Genomic DNA, 17,916 nt, shown 5'->3' with positions numbered 1-17,916 from the left:
CTCTGGAGATAAGAGAGAACCCGAACCGATGGTGTTTGGAAGAGTGATGTGCACATCCGTAGGAAGCAGAGCACTGCTTCCTCTGACCTTCAGTCTTCCATCTGCAGCAAGGATGCAGTGGGAGACCCCAGGGTCCATTCCTTTCATCTGTTATCTTGTTCACTCTGCTTTTCATTTCTCCAGTCTCTATCTTAGGCTCGGACAAACCCTGAATCTGCTCCTCTTTCCTGTATAAAGCCCTTGTCTCTGCATCTGCCTTTAATCTGTCATGTCTGCTTCCTTCCTCTGTAGCCTCTGCTTGGGTTCTCAGTGAGAGCTCCCGTTTCCGCAGAGGCACCTGTGAAAGCAAGCTTCCAAATCTCTTCACACTCCTCACCAACTGAGACAGTCATCTGCTGGATGGGGTGGGGAAGGAGAGGAAATGAAAAAGGTGTGTAGGAGGAAAGGTGGGGTTTTTTAAAGCTTTGTTAAGGAGACCCATAGGCGTCAGGCAGACTGGACTCTGCCAGGCAGCTTCAGATCACCAGAAGCCGTGGCAGAAGACATCCCTCTACATAGTCCCGGGTACCTGGCCCTGAACCCAGACCCCATGACATGACCTAGCATAGGTAAGGTGAATAACTGATCATCAGGGCACCCTGAACTAGAGACTCTCCTCAAACACTCTGTGCCTCAGTTTCTTCATCTCTAAAAACATCCCTATTCACAGGGTAGCTGAAAAGATTGATATAGCTGTGTAAAAAGCACCATGTCTAGGCATTTAAGGAACAGACAGGTGTTGCTGTTGCTGTTTTTAATGAGCCTGACTCTATCCAGACCCTGTATTTGGGTGTAGAGACACTTTGATGGAGGAAACAGAAGCAGAGGCAAAGCGTCACCATGCAGCCTGATATGTATCCTGCTAGAAGGGGGCGTTAAAAAGCACTGAGATCCCAGGAGAGGCTGCATATCAGACAGGCCTTTACCCTGGGGCCCTTAGCTTTGGACTGTAATGGGGCCAGAGTAGGAAAGATGAGGAGCAAGTGAAAAAACACAGCCTAGGAACTGGAAGGCACATTGGAGGATGGGAGAAACTCGCTGAGGCTGTGGCTCAAGTTGTATGAAGTGGATTTGTGAGGATGGTGGGCCTGGATAAAGCAGACAAAGCCAGCTTTGATCATTCTGGTGTTCCATTTACTACAAGCCTAGTTTTTGCCAGACAATGTCCTGGTGCCTGCATATCAAGGATGAAAGCTCCCCTTTCTTGGGTAACAGGCTATGTAGGAAAATAAGTCCTTGGTTGGGGCTGGGAAATAACTTAGTTGACTGAGTGCTTGGCATGCTGAATCCCTGGGTTTGATCCCCAGCAACCCATAAACTAAGAATGATAGAACACCCCTCTGATGCTAAGACCAGGGAGGTGAAGACAAGAGGATCAGCAGCTCAAGGTCACCCTCAGCTGAGTGAGTTTCAGGTCAGTCTTTGATATAGACCCAGTCTAAATGAAAAGAGAAAAGAAATTCCAGCTTCCTTCCAATCTTGACATCAGTGGTGGCGGAGGGCAACCTCTGCCCCTGCCTTGGAATGGTCTCCTCGTTCTCACTCGTTCTTTTCTGTCTGTTGGTTCATTTTGAGCAGTAGTGTGGGCTCTGTGCTGACCACCAGGGGCATGAGAGGACTGAGTCCATCTGGGCTGTTCTCAGGGACCCATTATGGTTTCTGCCTACTACAGGCTTAAGGGAATTTGTGATGTGTAAGTGGGCATTTTGCTTCTCCTAGACTACCCATCATTATCTTGTTTCCCCAGGCCTTGAGGAAATCAGCCTTACCAAATTTGGGATGGGGCAGGAAGAGGATGGTAAGCACCAAGCAAATTTTCCAGGACAGAGGAGAAGCAGAAGCAGCAGCAGCAGCAGCAGCAGCAGCAGCAGCAGCAGCAACAGCAGCAGCAGCAGCAAGGTTGGCTTGAACTCCCTGCAGAGCAGAAATCCCTGTGTCCCTTGATTATTCCCAGCATGGTGCTAGGGACAAAGACCCTCCAAAGATAAGATTGTGCCCATGGCTTGTCTTTATATAGCATATCACAGACTATGTGTTGAAGAAATCAATGAAGGATGGAGCCAGAGAGAGAAGAAATAAAGAAGGTAAACACCCAGCAGGAACCTGGGCTTCACTTGGAGGAAGTGGAACTGTCTAGTTTTCTTGGCTCTAAAACCAGCCACAGAGCTGTCTAAAAGGGCACGCTGTCTGGCCTGGAAAGACAGAAAAAGGGACCTCAGATTGTGGCCTTGAATGGTGCCCCCACCTGTTGCAGCCGGGAAATGCAGGTTTCCGTGGAGTGGCATAGATGCTTACTCCACCAGTCAGTCTTGTGCTGGTGGAGGTCCAGGTGGGAAATCTGAAGTCACTCATCAGCAGTGACTCATCTGTGGCCTACTCCCAACCTCAGCTAAGTCCTGATGCCACTTTATCAAGGTAGGGCATGAGCTTTAGGGAACCCAAGTTAATGCCTACCTCATCCCTCTACCCAACCTGTGGTTCTTCACTGGACAAGGGGGTCATACACCAGAGTACTCATAGCCATGAGTACACACATGCAAGATGGCTTCAGAGGACAAGAGGATCAGAGAAAGAGCTATGGAGGCAGTTTCAACAAAGGAGGGAAAGACAGAACTCCCACGTGAGGCCTCCAGATTTCCTGTAGGATGGAGAGGATGCAAGGGGAGTACATAAGCTGGGTTTTGAAGTGTTCTCCAAAAGTGATTTGGAAGCGACGGCCGAGATTGAAATCTGGAACTGTGTGTACTGCCTTTATTCCTTTTCCGGAATGTCAGGCTTCAGTTGAGGGCCTGGGTTGGACTGCTTGATTGCTAACTTGCTCAGACCCTGAGACAGATGAGGGCATGCTGTGGAGGCTGCGGCTCTGAGTTCATCTCAGTTGGTGCACCCTGCACTGTGATCCAGACCAAGTCCCTGCTGTCCTCTGGCTGTGCCCTCAGGTGTACACAATGGAGAGCAAGTGACTTTTTAGGACCCCACAACCATGACTCCCACGAATGCCTGATGTCATCCTTCCCGTTGTTTTTGATAAATACCCTTGTCCTGGCCCCAGACCTCCCATGAAGAGGCAGGACACAGCTCTCCCCAAATCCATCCTTTTCCTGGAGTTCAGCCTCTGGCCAGGAAATGGAAAAGCAGGATTTCCTCTGAGGATGCTCTCTCCTGACCCAGACGGCTCCGGTTACGGGAGATGGGGGTGTAGGGGCATCACCCAGGCACCTTTTAGTGGGGTTTTCTTTCACTTGGAAATGTGTGAGATGTGGAGCCAACATGGTGGCCTTCTTTCAGTCAGCATGCCTCCACAACTTCTTTGTTGGGAAAAGTAACTCGTGTGTGTGTGTGTGTGTGTGAAGTATATTAAACATTATTTTAAAAATGAGGGAAATCTTTCCTTAACTACACCTGGGGAAACCCTCTAGGATCTTTCAGGGTGAGAGTTGACACCACTTGCTCTCATATAGAAAGCCCTTCCTCCCTCTGGACCTTCTTGGCTCTGTTCATGGATTTTTTTTCTTGTTTTGTTTGAGACAGGGTCTAAAAAGTAGCCCTGGTTGTCCCAGAATTTGCTATGTAGACCTGATGGTCTCAAGCCCAGAGATCTACCTGCCTCTGCCTGCCAGGTGCTGGGATTCAAAGTGTGCACTACCATACCTGGCTCGTGTCTTTTTTTTTTTTTTTGTACCAACATTTCATGCACAGTATGTCACTTAGGGCTACCCTGTCGCCTACAAAATCAGGGAACTAAAACCTCTAAGTTTCCTACCTAGTTTTGAGTTTGGGGCACAGGAACAAGAACCCAGTGGTTGCTGACTCCCAATGCAGCCTTTCCTACTGTTGGCTCCCCACCGTAAGTCCCCTCCTCCAAAGCGGTCTGTTCACCTCTCCAATACTTTGTCATGGAGAATGTTTTCCATTCTCTTTCTTATCGATACCAAGAGTCTGGGAAAATGCCACTTTCCCAGAATACTCTGAAAACAGCCTCCCTCTGTTCTCTACCACGCCGACATTTTTCTAGCTTCTACCTGACTGCATCAGCCCCTCATCACTGAGCTCTGACAAGGCATGGTTGCCTTGTTGGTCATTAAGTCCAACATCTTGGGTCAGTACCCGGCAGGATCCACACACCTGTTGAGTTCTGAGGGGGAAAGAGTGCTGGTGTAGAGGAAGGGTAGAGGGGGCAGTTGCTGGAGGCTGTGGATGGACATGAGGCAGCTGACTTTGGCTCAGTTTTAGTTGGTACGTTTTATCTTCTGTAAAGAAGCCTTAAACATGCCTGCTGTACAGGTTTTAGTGAAATACCTGGGGAAACACCTGCCTTTGCCTCCGTGGGATTAAAGGCATGGGCCACCATACCTGGCTTAATATTGTTTTTTCAAAGTGCAATACAAATGGCACCTGCATTCCCTTTTTGGGTGGAACTTGAAGGCTCAGTTTAAGAAGAACATTGACAATTCTGCTACTTACTGGAAACTGCAAGTAGAGCATAGAGGGAAACCCGATGCCACTTCTGTCTTAATTGTGACTTGAAACTGCAGCAATGAGGGGCGGGAAGGGGGTGCTAACTGCTCCCTGGCTCCACTAACCAGCAATAGTTCTCTATTAGTATTGTCTCAGGAGGCCACAGCTGGGTTAGAAAAACATTCAGAGAACAAAAGTCTTCCTTTAAGAGCCAAACTTTAATACAAGGCAACCTCATCATAACCTGGGCAGAAACCTTCATCTTTTAAGTGAATGAGGATATTTTTCTTTATATTTAGAAATACCAATTTAAAACAACTTGGGGGAAGCAGAAGTAAAGAATTACCGACACACTCAACACATGGATAGCTCTTAGGACATTATTCAGAGAAAGGCAGTAAATTTCAAAAGGTAAAATGCTTTATGAAAAGATATTTTAAAAGTACAGTTTTCTGTAACATTTTTTAAATGATAAAAACATTCTGATGATGGGACTATCAAGGGTAGGGATTAAAGGGTTTTGGGTTACTGGAAACCATGGGATATAATTTCATGTGTATACACAAAAAATGCAAATCAATGGTACACCTCATGGACTCAAGTATAAAATTCAGTGCAAGAGACTTGGTGTGAGGTCCTGGGCTCAACCCCCAGCCTGCCTCTTCCCACCAAATAACAACCAAAGGCAATGAAAAGTTCTGTGGTTCACTCAGTATTGAGCCTAATGTCATTTCTCAGTTTTGAAACTTACTATGAGCATGTAAGAAATCTTCTTTGGGAGACACTGGGTACAATGCATACCAGAGCCAGATGCGGAAGGCAGGAGAAATCTGAAGCCAGCCTAGGCTACATACTGAGACCCTATCTCAAAAAACCCTACAGTTGAGGATGTAGCTCGGAGGTGGGGCTCAGTACAGAGCCCATTAGTACACGGGAGGGCCTGGGGTACAGGGGGTACATTTGAACTTGATTTGCTGCAATACCTGATCTTAGGGTTATTATACTTCTGTTTTAGGCTCAGTGACACAGGAGCCCAGCCTTCCCACTAAGCAGCCATTTCATAACTGGGTCCTCTAAATGCTACTATAATTAGCAGCTAACAGGAAACAGACTCTCACAGTTATTAGAAGCCCCACAGCTCATGGCCAGTGGTGCACGCCTCTAATCCTACCTAGCACTGGGGAGGCAGAGGCAGGTGGATCTCTAAGTTTGAGGGCAGCCTGGGCTACACAGAGAAACCCTGTCTTGAAAAACAAACAAACAAACAAGCAAAAGAGATCCCAAAGGTCTGGCTTTCTTAAGTGCCGTCAATACACACCTAGTCCTCACATCACAAAGGAGGGGCAGAGCTAAAATAACTTCGGTAACTGTCGGAGACGCTTCACATCTAAGAAGGTGCCCACTGAATTCATGCTATTCAGATGCTTTAAAGTCTCAGGAGGCTGCAAGTTTCCAGGAAACACTACAACGTCACTTTCATTTTCCTTCTCTGGATGTCGAGTAAACTCTGCTTTTCCGGTTCGGAGGCTCACTGCAGGATCCGGTTTAAGATGCCTTAGTGAGAAAGCAGGGTCTTCACTCAGCTGCTCTGTTGCTCTTGGCTGCACAGCCTCATTTGTGATATTTCTCAACACTGGCGTATCTGGGTGCGTGTCCTCAGAGCCACAGTCAGAACACTGAGCTATTCCACAGGCATTCTGAGCAAGTGCTTTCTGATGACCAAATTGTGCAGGTCTGTATGCAGGGTTTCCATCCAACGCATGGTCCGTCTCACTGTCTGTGTGGCCGGAAGACTCTTCATCCTCACTATTGTCATTGCTTTCTAAGAGCCCATATCTCTTCATGTATTTTTTGGTTGCAAATGACATGTTGCTTGGTGAAACTAAGCTAAGGCCGACCTTGCTTTTGTCTGAATTAAAATGTAGAAGGCCAAAAGATGGGTCACAGTTATTTTGGTTTGATCGCGCGAGAGACAGTTGTGACAGCTGATTTTCATTCAAGTATTTCAGAGCTATAGCATTTGCCTCCATGCTCAAATCCACACCAGTGGGGCTTAAGCCGCTCATGCCAACATTAGCAAATGACATGTAGTTTAATCCAGAGATCACCGCTTCTGGGCTGATGCATGCCAAAACACTGCAAGACACAAAAAGTAAGGCAGCCTTTAACCTTATTTTAAGTAGCAAGAGTTTCATTCTGCAAAAGTAACAAAGGTTTCAACTTTAAGCTTACTAGGGCTTTTTTACTGACTACCCAGACTTAGTCCTCATGGGCAGGCACACATTCAGGGTACTCCTAACTGGGAGGTAACCCCTGTTCACAGACTGAATGCAGACTGCTGGCTGGCCAGTTCAGTGTTTTACACCGACAGCATGCACGGAGGATGACTATCATGAACTTATTACCAAACCAGGTGTGGTGCTGCAGGCCTGCTATCCCAGACCTCGGGGAGCTGAGGCGGGATAATCAGCTCAAGATCAACTTGGGCTACACAAGAACCTGTCAAAAAGTATAACAAAACAAAGCAAAAACAGAAAGAAAAGAAAGAGAGAGTAAGAAAATACACCTTATTACATTATCTAATAGTTACCCACTAATGGGGTATCCATCATGCCTGTAATCAGGAAGAGGCTGAGGCAAGAAAACAATGAACCTGGGCTGCATAATGAGTTGCTCAAATAAACACAGCTGTGCATAGAAAGCATGGGAAACTTGTGAATTCCAAAGGGTATATGTAGTTTTTTTCTCATGTTTTTTTTCTTAAGGATTTATTTAAATTTTATGTGTATGAATGTTTTGTCTGTGAGTGTATATGTGTTTCACATTGTGCCTGGTACCCTAGGCCAGAAAAGAGCACTGGATCTCCTGGAACTGGAGAAAATACCACATGGTCACAGATGTTCAGAAATAAAACTGTCAGGATTTTTGAGATGGCTCCGCTGGTGAAGGCATTTACTGCTGAGCCTAATGACCACACGGTGAAAGAAGAGAACTGACTCCAAGCTGTTCCCTGGTCACGTACACACCAGCACACACAAACACACGGGGGTGGGGGTATAGAAAATGAGCAAATAAATAAATAAGTGAATAAATGTATTTTTTTTTAAAATTAAAACCTTCAAAAATGTTAGCTTCATTCTCCTGTAATACTGGCAAGTATTAAGATAAATATAAATATTTAGCAAGTAATGGTAAAATCTATTATTATAACTTTAATTTGAACAAGTACTTGCAGAATGATATTTATTTAGTATTGGTTTAAATTGTACAGAAGAGATTTGACCTAAAAGTCCAGTGAGAAAGGATGAGGGTTCAGTATCTTATAGTGCATGTGCAAAACAGATTATACAGCTATCAAAAACATGAGAAAGGGGCTGGAAGATGGCTCAGTGGTCAAGAGCATTTGCTGCTCTTCCAGGGACCCAGCTCAGTTCCCAGCCCTCACCCAAATAACTGTTCTAGAAGAATACAAAATAAATGCTTAAAGTAACCATGAGTGAGACAGACTGAAGAGCTTGAGGGAACAAGAGCTTTTGTATTTTATCTTATATTGCCCCATACTGCTTTAAAAACAAAAAAAACAAAACAAAACAAAACAAAAAAAAAACACTTGTTTTTTAAACTAGGAAATTTTGTTAGTTTTCTAGTAACAAAAGTAATTATCAGAAAACTTACTAGCTTACTTATTAATTTCCAGATTTTATCCTTGTTGTGGAATATTACTTTAATTAGGCAAAGATGTGTTACATTTGTTTAACTAGTGAAGGTGTGTTACTGTTTTACCTTGCTTGGCTGAGGCACCTGACTGGTCTAATAAAAAGCTGAACAGGTGGGGCTGGTGGACAGAGGGAATAAGTAGGAGGAGAGAATGGGGGGGAAAGAAAAGGAGACCCTCAGGGTCAGTCGACCAGGCAGCTCCCATCAGACAAACAGAATGAAAGGTAAAAAGCCCCGAGGCAAAATGCAGATGAAAAGAAACAGGTTAATTTATTTTAAGTTGTAAGAGCGAATGGGACAAGGAAAGGGCCGAGCATTCATAACTAATAAGTCTCTGTGCCGTGATTTGGGGGCTGGTTGGTGGCCGAAGAGAAAACCTGCTCATAACCTCTTTTTAACAGGTGTATACATGCTGAGGTCGTCTCTGGTAAAGCGGAATCTAGACGAAGTGTCTGATAGTTGGCTGCACACTGCCAAAGGAACACCCATGCTTTCTACCAGCAGTGTGTATGGCTGAACACTGGGAACTGGCACATCTCCACTACCTCCAGGGAGACTTTCAGACCGCCAATAAAACTCATTTCTCTTTTCCAGTATTCTGCTGACAACTTTATCTAGGAAAGATAGCACTAAAAGAATAAATCAATAGAGCAACCATCCTCAAGTGACTTTTCTATGTCACCTCATCCCACTAGAAGACTGGAAAATATAAAGATGATATTTGCATTCCAGTATAGCGGGCTCTCAACAAATGACAAGCCAGCAGACAGAAGGGCACGCTCACGCCATCCCGGAGTATGGAAACACACTGCCATGCATTCATCCTTTAAAACTCAAGTTACCTGGCATGGTCCACTTTCTGGGCATTTTTCTTCACTTTAGTGGGGGAATCAATTTTCACTCCCAGGCTCCTTAGCTGTTTAATAGTTGCACTGAGCACACAGTCTTTGTCTACCAGTCCTGAATTGTGCTTTTTTTTCCTTACATGGTGAGTATTTTGGGTCTTGGTGCATTCATGGTTGACAACTACTGCTTTGGTAGGTAGTTGGTCAATTTCTTGGGAGGAGTTATTTAGTAGGTGGTTCACTTTACCCTGTGGGGAAAAAAAAAGAATAAAAATTAAAAGGATAAAAATTAAAAAATTTAAAAATCACTAACAATCTTAAGGTCTTTTTAAAAATAATTTACTCATTAATTTATATGTATGTCTGTGTGCACGTGGGCGCCTTCAAAGGTGGACTATCAGTGGGTGTGAGCCTCCTGACCTGGACTATCAGTGGGTGTGAGCCTCCTGACCTGGTGCTGGGAACCAACCTCCGGTCCTCGCAGAGAGCAAGCTTTCTCAACTGCCGAGCCCCCCAGCCCTCAACCTTAAGATTTTAGGATAATGCCACAAGGAAGGCTAAATATTACCTTGTCAAATTCTATAAAGTGTCTAGTATACTTGCAATTATACAAGTTTCTTTGTCTTTTCTTTCTTCCTTCCTTTTTTTTTGAGACAAAATTTCAAGGCTGACCTTGAGCTGGTAGAGATCTACCCCTTTCTGCCCACTGAGTGCTGGGATTAGAGAAATGGGCCACCGCAGCAGCTGGCCTATTGTTTACTTTTAAATAGGAGCCCATCCTAATGATTTTGTCAGTTTTACAGGAATGAGGAGATCCACTTAAAAGCCAACCGTGAAGACGGGAGTGAGGGATGAACATGAACCTATATGAAGTTCTTTACTTATTTGTTTTGATTTTTTGAGACAACTACATAACTCTGGCTATCCTGGAACTCACTATATCGACCAGGCTAGCCAAAACCTCATAGAGATCCACCGGACTCTTGCCTTCCAAGTGCTGAGATTAAAGGAGTGCACCACCATACTTGGTTTGTATAAAATTCTTAAAGAATGAAATAAAAATTATTATTAACAAATAACAAGTCTAGGAGTTAACCCCTATAATCTCAGTCCTCAGGAGGCTGAGACAGGAGTCACAAGTTCAAGGTCAGCTTGCAGTATATAGTAAAACCTGTCCTCTGGCCTCTAACTTTACAATAAAACAAAAAAGCAAAATAAAAAATTACTAATATACTTAAATCACGCACTTGCAAGTTGGCAATATGCTTCTTCAGGTTATAAAACAGACTTTCTTGCTGATTTGCAATTAGGCTCTTTTTGACATTCTATAAAACACCAGTGACTTAAGGTACCCTGAATTCATGACATTCGAGCTAGCATACAGCTAGCACCAGTTTAGGACCCAGCGGGCAAACAACACATACTGTGTGCTGATGATCATGCAGAACTTCACTCATATGTTACCTAATCACCAGCTGCAAACAGGGAAACATTCCAAGTCTTCCAGCTGGATGGAAGTGAACCTTCAGAACCCACTTACAGCCGGGTGGTGGCGGTACGCACCTCTAATCCCAGCACTCGGGAAGTAGAGACAGGTGAATCTCTGTGAGTTTGAGGCCAGTCTAGCCTACAAAGTGGGTTCCAGGACAGCCAGCTCTGTTACACACAGAAAAACCCTGTCTCAAAAACCAAAACAAAACAAAAAGAAAGAAAAAAGAAAGAAAAGAAAGAAGAACCCACTCACCTTCTAAGTTAGCTAAAAAGATCAGGTCTATTTATTCTGTTTTGCTTTACTATACTTCTCAATCCATCACGCCTGTCATGATGGCGTCCCTGTTAGAATGTCCCCTCTGTTCTCAAAGGCACAGACTACACTGCTAGAATACCTACTTAGCTTAGTCTCCTTTCTTTTTTTTTTTAATAGTCTCCTTTCTTAAACTAAGCTAAATGTTTAATAATTATCTGCTTACCCGAACTGAAATTAGTTAATAGTATCATAAATATTCCACTATTTTCAAATTCCTCACAGACTTAAGTTGCTTGTCTTTTATCCCCTAGTTCCAACTATAGAAGGAATTTAGCAGAATAGTAACACTTATATTTTTAAAATAAATATTTCTTTTTTTCTGGCTAAGTATCTAATGACTACAAAGCTTACAATTAGTTACCAAATTTATGAAAAGCTGAAAAATTACATATTGTTAAATATGTCTAAAGTGATTCTATTTCAAGGTTTCAATCAATTTAAACCTAGGGAAAACTTAACGAGTATTTCCTATATCATATAACCACCTCACAAAAGATCAAATGGGCTACACTTACCAACAAGTCCTGGTAAATTTTCTGATTATCTGGAAAGTCAGGCTCAACTCTTGGTCCTTCTGGTGATTCAGCGCTGTTACTGGCTCCCTCTGTTGGCTCAGTCTGTAAGCACATGCTCACACTCTCAGCCAGCAAAGCATTTGGGAAGAACACAGGCACATCAGGTTCTTTTCTCTGCTCTGAAGTATTGCTGGAAAGGACATGCAGGGAAGAAAGCAGTAAGACCTAAGCAGCACTTGGTTTGTATATTGAACTTGTTTGTTTGTTCGTTTGTTTTTTGAGACAGGGTTTCTCTGTGTAGCCCTGGCTGTCTTGGAACTTGCATTGTACACCAGGCTGGCCTCAAACTCAGAGATCTGCCTGGCTCTGCCTCCTGAGTGCTGGGATTAAAGGTGTGCACCACCGCTCCTACCACTGCCCAGATGTATATTCAATTCTTAGCAAGGCAAATAAACATCGTCTTGACAGGCTGCTCATAAACCAGACCACAGTACTGCTTTATTAAGTTACCTGTTACCAATTGATTATGTTGTCCCAATTAAGATGACTTTCATTGAAGGCCAGAAACAAGGTGATATCGTCTACATTTGATGCAGCAAAACCTTTTAGGATATCTAAACATTATATACATATAATTTGCTCACTTGGAACTTTAAAATAGAATTGATCCTTGCCAACTCAAGGTTCACACGCCACAATTATTAATCACATTATTTAGTTGATAGCATTTCTTCTTTATGCTTTTATTTTTTTCAACTTTATTTAGAGCATTTATCACCTTCAAATTAAAAAAAATAAAATGACTGGAAGAAGCATTATAAGCTCATTTCTTGTTAGCACACGAGCCTGTGGCTCTTTCAGAAAATAGAGAAGCAGCTAGATATGGTGGCACAAGACTGGAATCTTTTAATTATTTATGTGTTTGTATGCCTGTGTGAGTTTATATGCACCATGTACATGCAAGGGTTCAGTGAGGCCAGAGGAGGTAAAGCCCAAAGAACTGGAATTCTAGATATTGTTAGATGTCTGAGCTAGGAAAAGAACCAGGGTCTTTGCAAGTTCAGTTAGTGCTCTTAACACCTGACCAACCAAAGAGTCATGTTTACATTATGTGTATATGTGTGTGTTGGTCTGTACATGTGTATATGGGCACCTGTGGAGGTCAGAGCCACCACTGGATCCTCCTGGGGCTGGAGTCACACACCCTTGTGAACTGCCTGACATGGGTGCTGGGAACTCAATTCAGAGCCTCGAGAAAGCAGTAAGAATTCTTAAATTCTCAGCCATCTCTCTAACCCCCATGGGCATAGTCTTGTCCCATAGGAGACAGAAACAAGAGAAACAAGAGTTCCAGGTGGCTAACAACCATTCCAAGATAAAATCAGAGTTGTTTCTGGCAGTGTTTGCCCATTCTCGATCACGTGACCTCACTTAGGTCTTTGATCTGGACACATCACACGCACTTTGCATTGTGCACACTCATCACACCTCGATACTCCAACAGAAGCTGTTGAAATGCTGTGGCTCAGATCCAAGATTACTGTATGTTATAAACTACAGTGTTTGTATTGTATATACAAGGTTTTGTTCCTATAGAAACATAATGGTTTAAACAAAGACTTTTCTTATTATCCTTCTTCAACATGTAAGTATTAAATTAGTATATTTTTGGATTGTATTGTGTTGGAAGAGTTGATTTCGAAATGACCCTAAATATATTTGTCATTTTATATTATATGTTTATGTGCAGCGGTGTTCTCAGCATTGACCATTAAAAATCAAAACATTCAACTCTTAAAAGCGTTCAAGATATGTTAGGTGTGGTAGTTTATACCTTTAATCCCAGTGGATCTCTGAGCTCAAGGCTAATCTGGTCTATAAATTAAGTTCCAGGATAGCCAGGGCTACACAGAGAAACCTGTCTCAAAATAAATAAATAAATTGAAAGTTCTGTCTCCTACAGTATCAACTATTCTGCCAAGATTTAATTCTTTACATAAAACAACCACACCCATCTCATTACTATAATATTTTGCTTCTATATCACTAAATGTTTTGTATACCCTTTTAATATACATATATCCAGAGTCATGCTAAAATTTCTCAGGTGAAACGGATCATTTGCAGGTTTAAAAAGGCCTTGCTATACATAGTGGGGTGTCTGTGACTGAATTTTCCTCATCTACTCCTGTTCCCCCCCACTGTGCCCCAAACATCTGACTGCAACCAATCATACTAAGTAGCTTCTTCACTTAATAACTGAACCCTCGGGCTGGAGAGATAGCTCAGAGGTTAAGAGCATTGCTTGCTCTTCCAAAGGTCCTGAGTTCAATTCCCAGCAACCACATGGTGGCTCACAACCATCTGTAATGGGGTCTGGTGCCCTCTTCTGGCCTGCAGGCATACAGACAGACAGAATATTGTATACATAATAAATAAATATATTTAAAAAAAATAACTGAACCCTCTAATGCAGCCTTTAAGGTTTGTCTCTCCAAAAAACACTGCCATCCAGATGGGTGGTGGTGGTGCACACAAGGCCAGCCTGGCCTACAGAGAGTTCCAGGATAGCCAGGGCTACACAGAGGAAACCTACCTTTAAAAAAAAAAAAAACTAAACAAACACCAAAACCCAAAAACATTGCCATCCAAAAGCCAGGCATGGTGGCTCACACCTGCCACAAGTTCAAGGGTGGCCTGGCTTATACTTTTCTTTTTAGGGCATCCAGGGCCACACCATTTTTATTCTAAGGAAGAAGCCATGTCAGCTATCAAATTTGTCTTATTCCAGTGTTAGCTAATGGCCAGCATGATTAAACACTGTAGTAGTAGTCTTGCCTGCCAACTGGCCTGAGGGACCCGTAGGAGATTCCTAAAGCACATTTCTAGGTGCCCTGAATGTAGACAGCACCAGGGGGTCAGGGTGAAGAAAATAAGGACAAAGCCTATTTGTGGGCTCAGGTTCTCTGTGTCCTGCAGCGTCCCACTTGCCATGAGGTGAGCAGCTGGGCCCTGCCATGTGTGTCAGAATCACCAAAGGCCCACAATGGAGCCAGCTACGAGGACTGAAAGCTCTGAAACAGTGAGCCACATCACTTCTCCTTTAACAGCTTCTTGGTATTTACCTTCCACTAAACGCTGGCTGCAGAGTTGCAGACACTGTTCTGACCATTTTATATACATCCTCACTTAATTCTCACAATAACCTCAGAAGCAGATGCCTTTACTATTCCCATCTTACAGGTGAGAAACAGTCAACTAGAGACTGTGAAAGCAGTCTATGGCCATATCGCTATGGCTCAAACTGGAAGCTCAAACCAGAGCGTGTTCATAATCAATGGGCTACACCATGTGCTCAAGAATTTAAAAAGATTTAGCTGGGTGTCTAAACTAGTAAATAAAAACAAAAGCTGGAAAAAAATGACACAAAAACTTTAAACCTCAAAAAATGTAAGATGACAACAAAAATGAAATAGATGATTCCAATGTCAGTACCTCCAAAAGCATCCAAAGCATGGCTTCATAAAATTGCTGTAAGTAGATGCCGTACACCATACTTTCCACTGGGAAAGAGTAATCAATAACCAATTAAGCTGCACAGCCAACAGACTTATCTTCAGAGACTGCTCCAACACCACAAAGACTGATCTAGCAGACGTTCAAGGGGGCCCAGAGCACAGAGAGCTAAGTGCAACCAATGAATCCTCAGCAGCGAAAGCCACAGCATGAGCCGGCAGTCAGCCAGGGTGCAGAGAACACAAGTCCACCGTGCACTGAGCTGGGAATGATTTCTTTTTAGGACAGGGTCTTTCTATTTAGTTTGTGCTGGCCTATGCTCATGACTGTCTTGCCTCCTATTCTAAGTGCCACCACATCTGGCCTAGAGATAGTATTGATTCTAAATCAATATATTATATGCTGAAAAAAAGGGGACTAGATCTACATCTTGTTAGGTGTTACAATCAATAAAGCTGATTAATTGTTCTGAAAAAGCAATTAGCTTCAGCCTATCAGTTAAATTAGTTCCTTTTCTGAAGTTAGAAACTATCAAAGGATTAGAGATTTTCAGATTTGAAAACCTTAAATCTAGAAAGTATTCAGTATTAATTACAGAATTAAGTAAAAGAAGGGGCTGGAGAGATAGGTCAGTGGTTAAGAGCACTGGCTGCTCTTCCCTGGAAGACCTGGGTGTGGTTCCCAGCACCCACACGACAGCTCACAATCATCTGTAACTTAAATTCCAGAGGGCCTGCTGATAATGCTGATAATGCTCTTGTACACTGTAAAGACTTGTCACTCATACTGGTTTAATAAAACACTGATTGGCCAATAGCAGGCAGGAAGTATAGGCGAGGCAACCAGACTAGGAGAATTCTGGGAAGAGGAAAGGAAGAGAGGTAGTCACTGGCCAGATGCAGAGGAAGCGAGAGGAGAATACCTCACAAGAAAAAGTACCAAGCCGTGTAGTTAAACACAGATAAGAATTATGGGTTAAGCCAGGCATGGTGGCACACACCTTTAATGCCAGCACTCGGGAGGCAGAGGCAGGCGGATCTTTGTGAGTTTGAGGCCAGTCTGGTCTACAAGAGCTAGTTCCAGGATAGGCTCCAAAGCTACAGAGAAACCTTGTCTCGAAAAACCAAAAAAGAAGAAAAAAAAATGGGTTTATTTAAGTTGCAAGAGCTAGTTAGTAATAAGCCTGAGTAATAGGGAAACAGTTTATAATTAATATAAGCCTTTGTGTATTTATTTAGGACTGAACAGCTGTGGGACCAGGTGGGACAGAAATGTCCGGCTACACGGACTCGATGCTCTCTTCTAACCTCTGCAAGCACATGATGCACATACATACATGCAGGTAAAACATTCACTTATAAAAATTAATTAATTAAAAAAGAGAATTAATTCAAGACAGATAATAGGTAAATCATGTTTCTTTCTTTGAGTTTCTAACATTTTTCGAAATAAAATGTATACAGACTTAGGCTTTTTCTGTCAGGAAACATTTATTTAGAAGCTAACATGAGTTGGACATGGTAGTGTATACCTATAATCCCAGCCCTCAGGAGGCTGAGACAGGAAGATCATGAGTTCAAAGCCAACTTGTGCTACATATCAAGTTCTAGGTCAGCTGGACTGACTGACTGACTGAATGGCTAACGTGGGGAGATATTATGGCAAAGACAGAGAAATAAATATGGCCCAGGAATTCAATTTTGCTGGGGAGATGTATGCAAAAGGTTTTTAAATAAACTGCTACTCATATGAACCTTTAATTTAAAACCTTTGATTTAAAACAGTGTTATAAAATAAAAACACATTTCTCCTCTTAGCTTTTTAGAAGTACATATTCATGGATTTAACTATTACATAATCAATAGTTTAGAATACTAATTAGTATCACAAGGCTTTTAACCTGAAAAAAAAAATCTGCTGCTTGTCCCATACTATTTCAAAGAACACTTGCTATATTTTGCCAAATTTATTGAGTATCTAAATTACTCTAATTTAGTAGAAAATTTCATAATGGAAAAACTTCAAATATAAGTGAAAACTGTTTAAGAAAACACTATATACAGTGTTTTGAAGTTTACCATTTTAGCCCTTGGTGTTGGTGCAGGCCTTTAATTCCAGCACTTGAGTGGCAGAGGCAGGTGGATTTCAATGAGTTCAAGGCCAGCCTGGTCTACAAAGTGAGTTCCAGGACAGCCAGGACTGTTACACAGAGAAACCCTGTCTTGAAAAACAAAACTAAACAACAACAAAAATTACCATCTTGTCAATTCTGTTTTGTTTCTGTATTTAGTCAGTTCATCTATTATTTTGAAGCAAACATATAAAATGATATATGTAAGTATTTCGTTGTTGCTTTCAAATGTAATTGCACTGCCACTTGGAATCCTGTATTATCAGAATCTCTGAGGTAAAGTCTGAGTACAGAGAATGAAGCTTTCTTTGGATGTTGTTGATTCATTCAGATTAATATATGGGTATAGTTGAAGAAAGTTGAAAATTCTCCATTATACTGACACTTATTACATAGACATTAATGAAAATATAGTAAATATATCAATCTCTCAAAGAGGAAGGAAATGTACATATTGGTGACTAAAATAAATAATAGTGATTTCTGTATTTCAGAATTACAGAGCACATTTTAAACGTTTTCACCACAAAAAGTTTATGAGGTCATAATTTTGATTGCCAGATTTGTTTATTCTATACTATGTATATAAGTGTAAAAATCACATTCTGAGGTAGGCAAAGGGTTATGGACCTTTAATTCCAGCACTCAGGAGGCAGATGTAGGCAGATCTCTGTGAGTTCTAAGCCAGTCTATACATAGTGAGGTCCAGAACAGCCAGGGTTACATAGGGACCCAGTCTCAAACAAAAAACAACCAACTCCCCCCACACAAAAAAACAACATACACACAACCCCCAAATATAAAATATATTCAATCCTTAGCACTGCAAAAAAGAAATGTGTGTATGAGTGTGTGTGTGTGTGTGTGTGTGTGTGTGTGTGTGTGTGT

General features: G+C 42.3%; 1 protein-coding gene across 2 annotated transcripts in view; it reads right to left on the bottom strand.

The window, feature by feature from the left end:
- Positions 1–4,700: 4,700 nt before the first annotated feature.
- The window catches only part of Stil (STIL, centriolar assembly protein), a 49,176-nt gene continuing 35,960 nt past the window's right edge, over positions 4,701–17,916 (bottom strand). For both annotated transcript variants that reach the window (XM_013348508.2, XM_005353603.3), the window contains 3 exons: positions 11,382–11,571; positions 9,057–9,307; positions 4,701–6,633 (listed from right to left, as the gene is read on the bottom strand). In XM_013348508.2, coding sequence (XP_013203962.1) covers positions 5,847–6,633; positions 9,057–9,307; positions 11,382–11,571 — 1,228 coding nt within the window. In that variant the 3' untranslated portion in view covers positions 4,701–5,846. The remainder of the gene's footprint in view (positions 6,634–9,056; positions 9,308–11,381; positions 11,572–17,916) is intronic.

Source organism: Microtus ochrogaster, chromosome 10 (assembly GCF_000317375.1).
Source record: "Microtus ochrogaster isolate Prairie Vole_2 chromosome 10, MicOch1.0, whole genome shotgun sequence".
Lineage (NCBI taxonomy): Eukaryota > Metazoa > Chordata > Mammalia > Rodentia > Cricetidae > Microtus > Microtus ochrogaster.
This window is presented reverse-complemented; position numbering and strand designations above follow the sequence as displayed.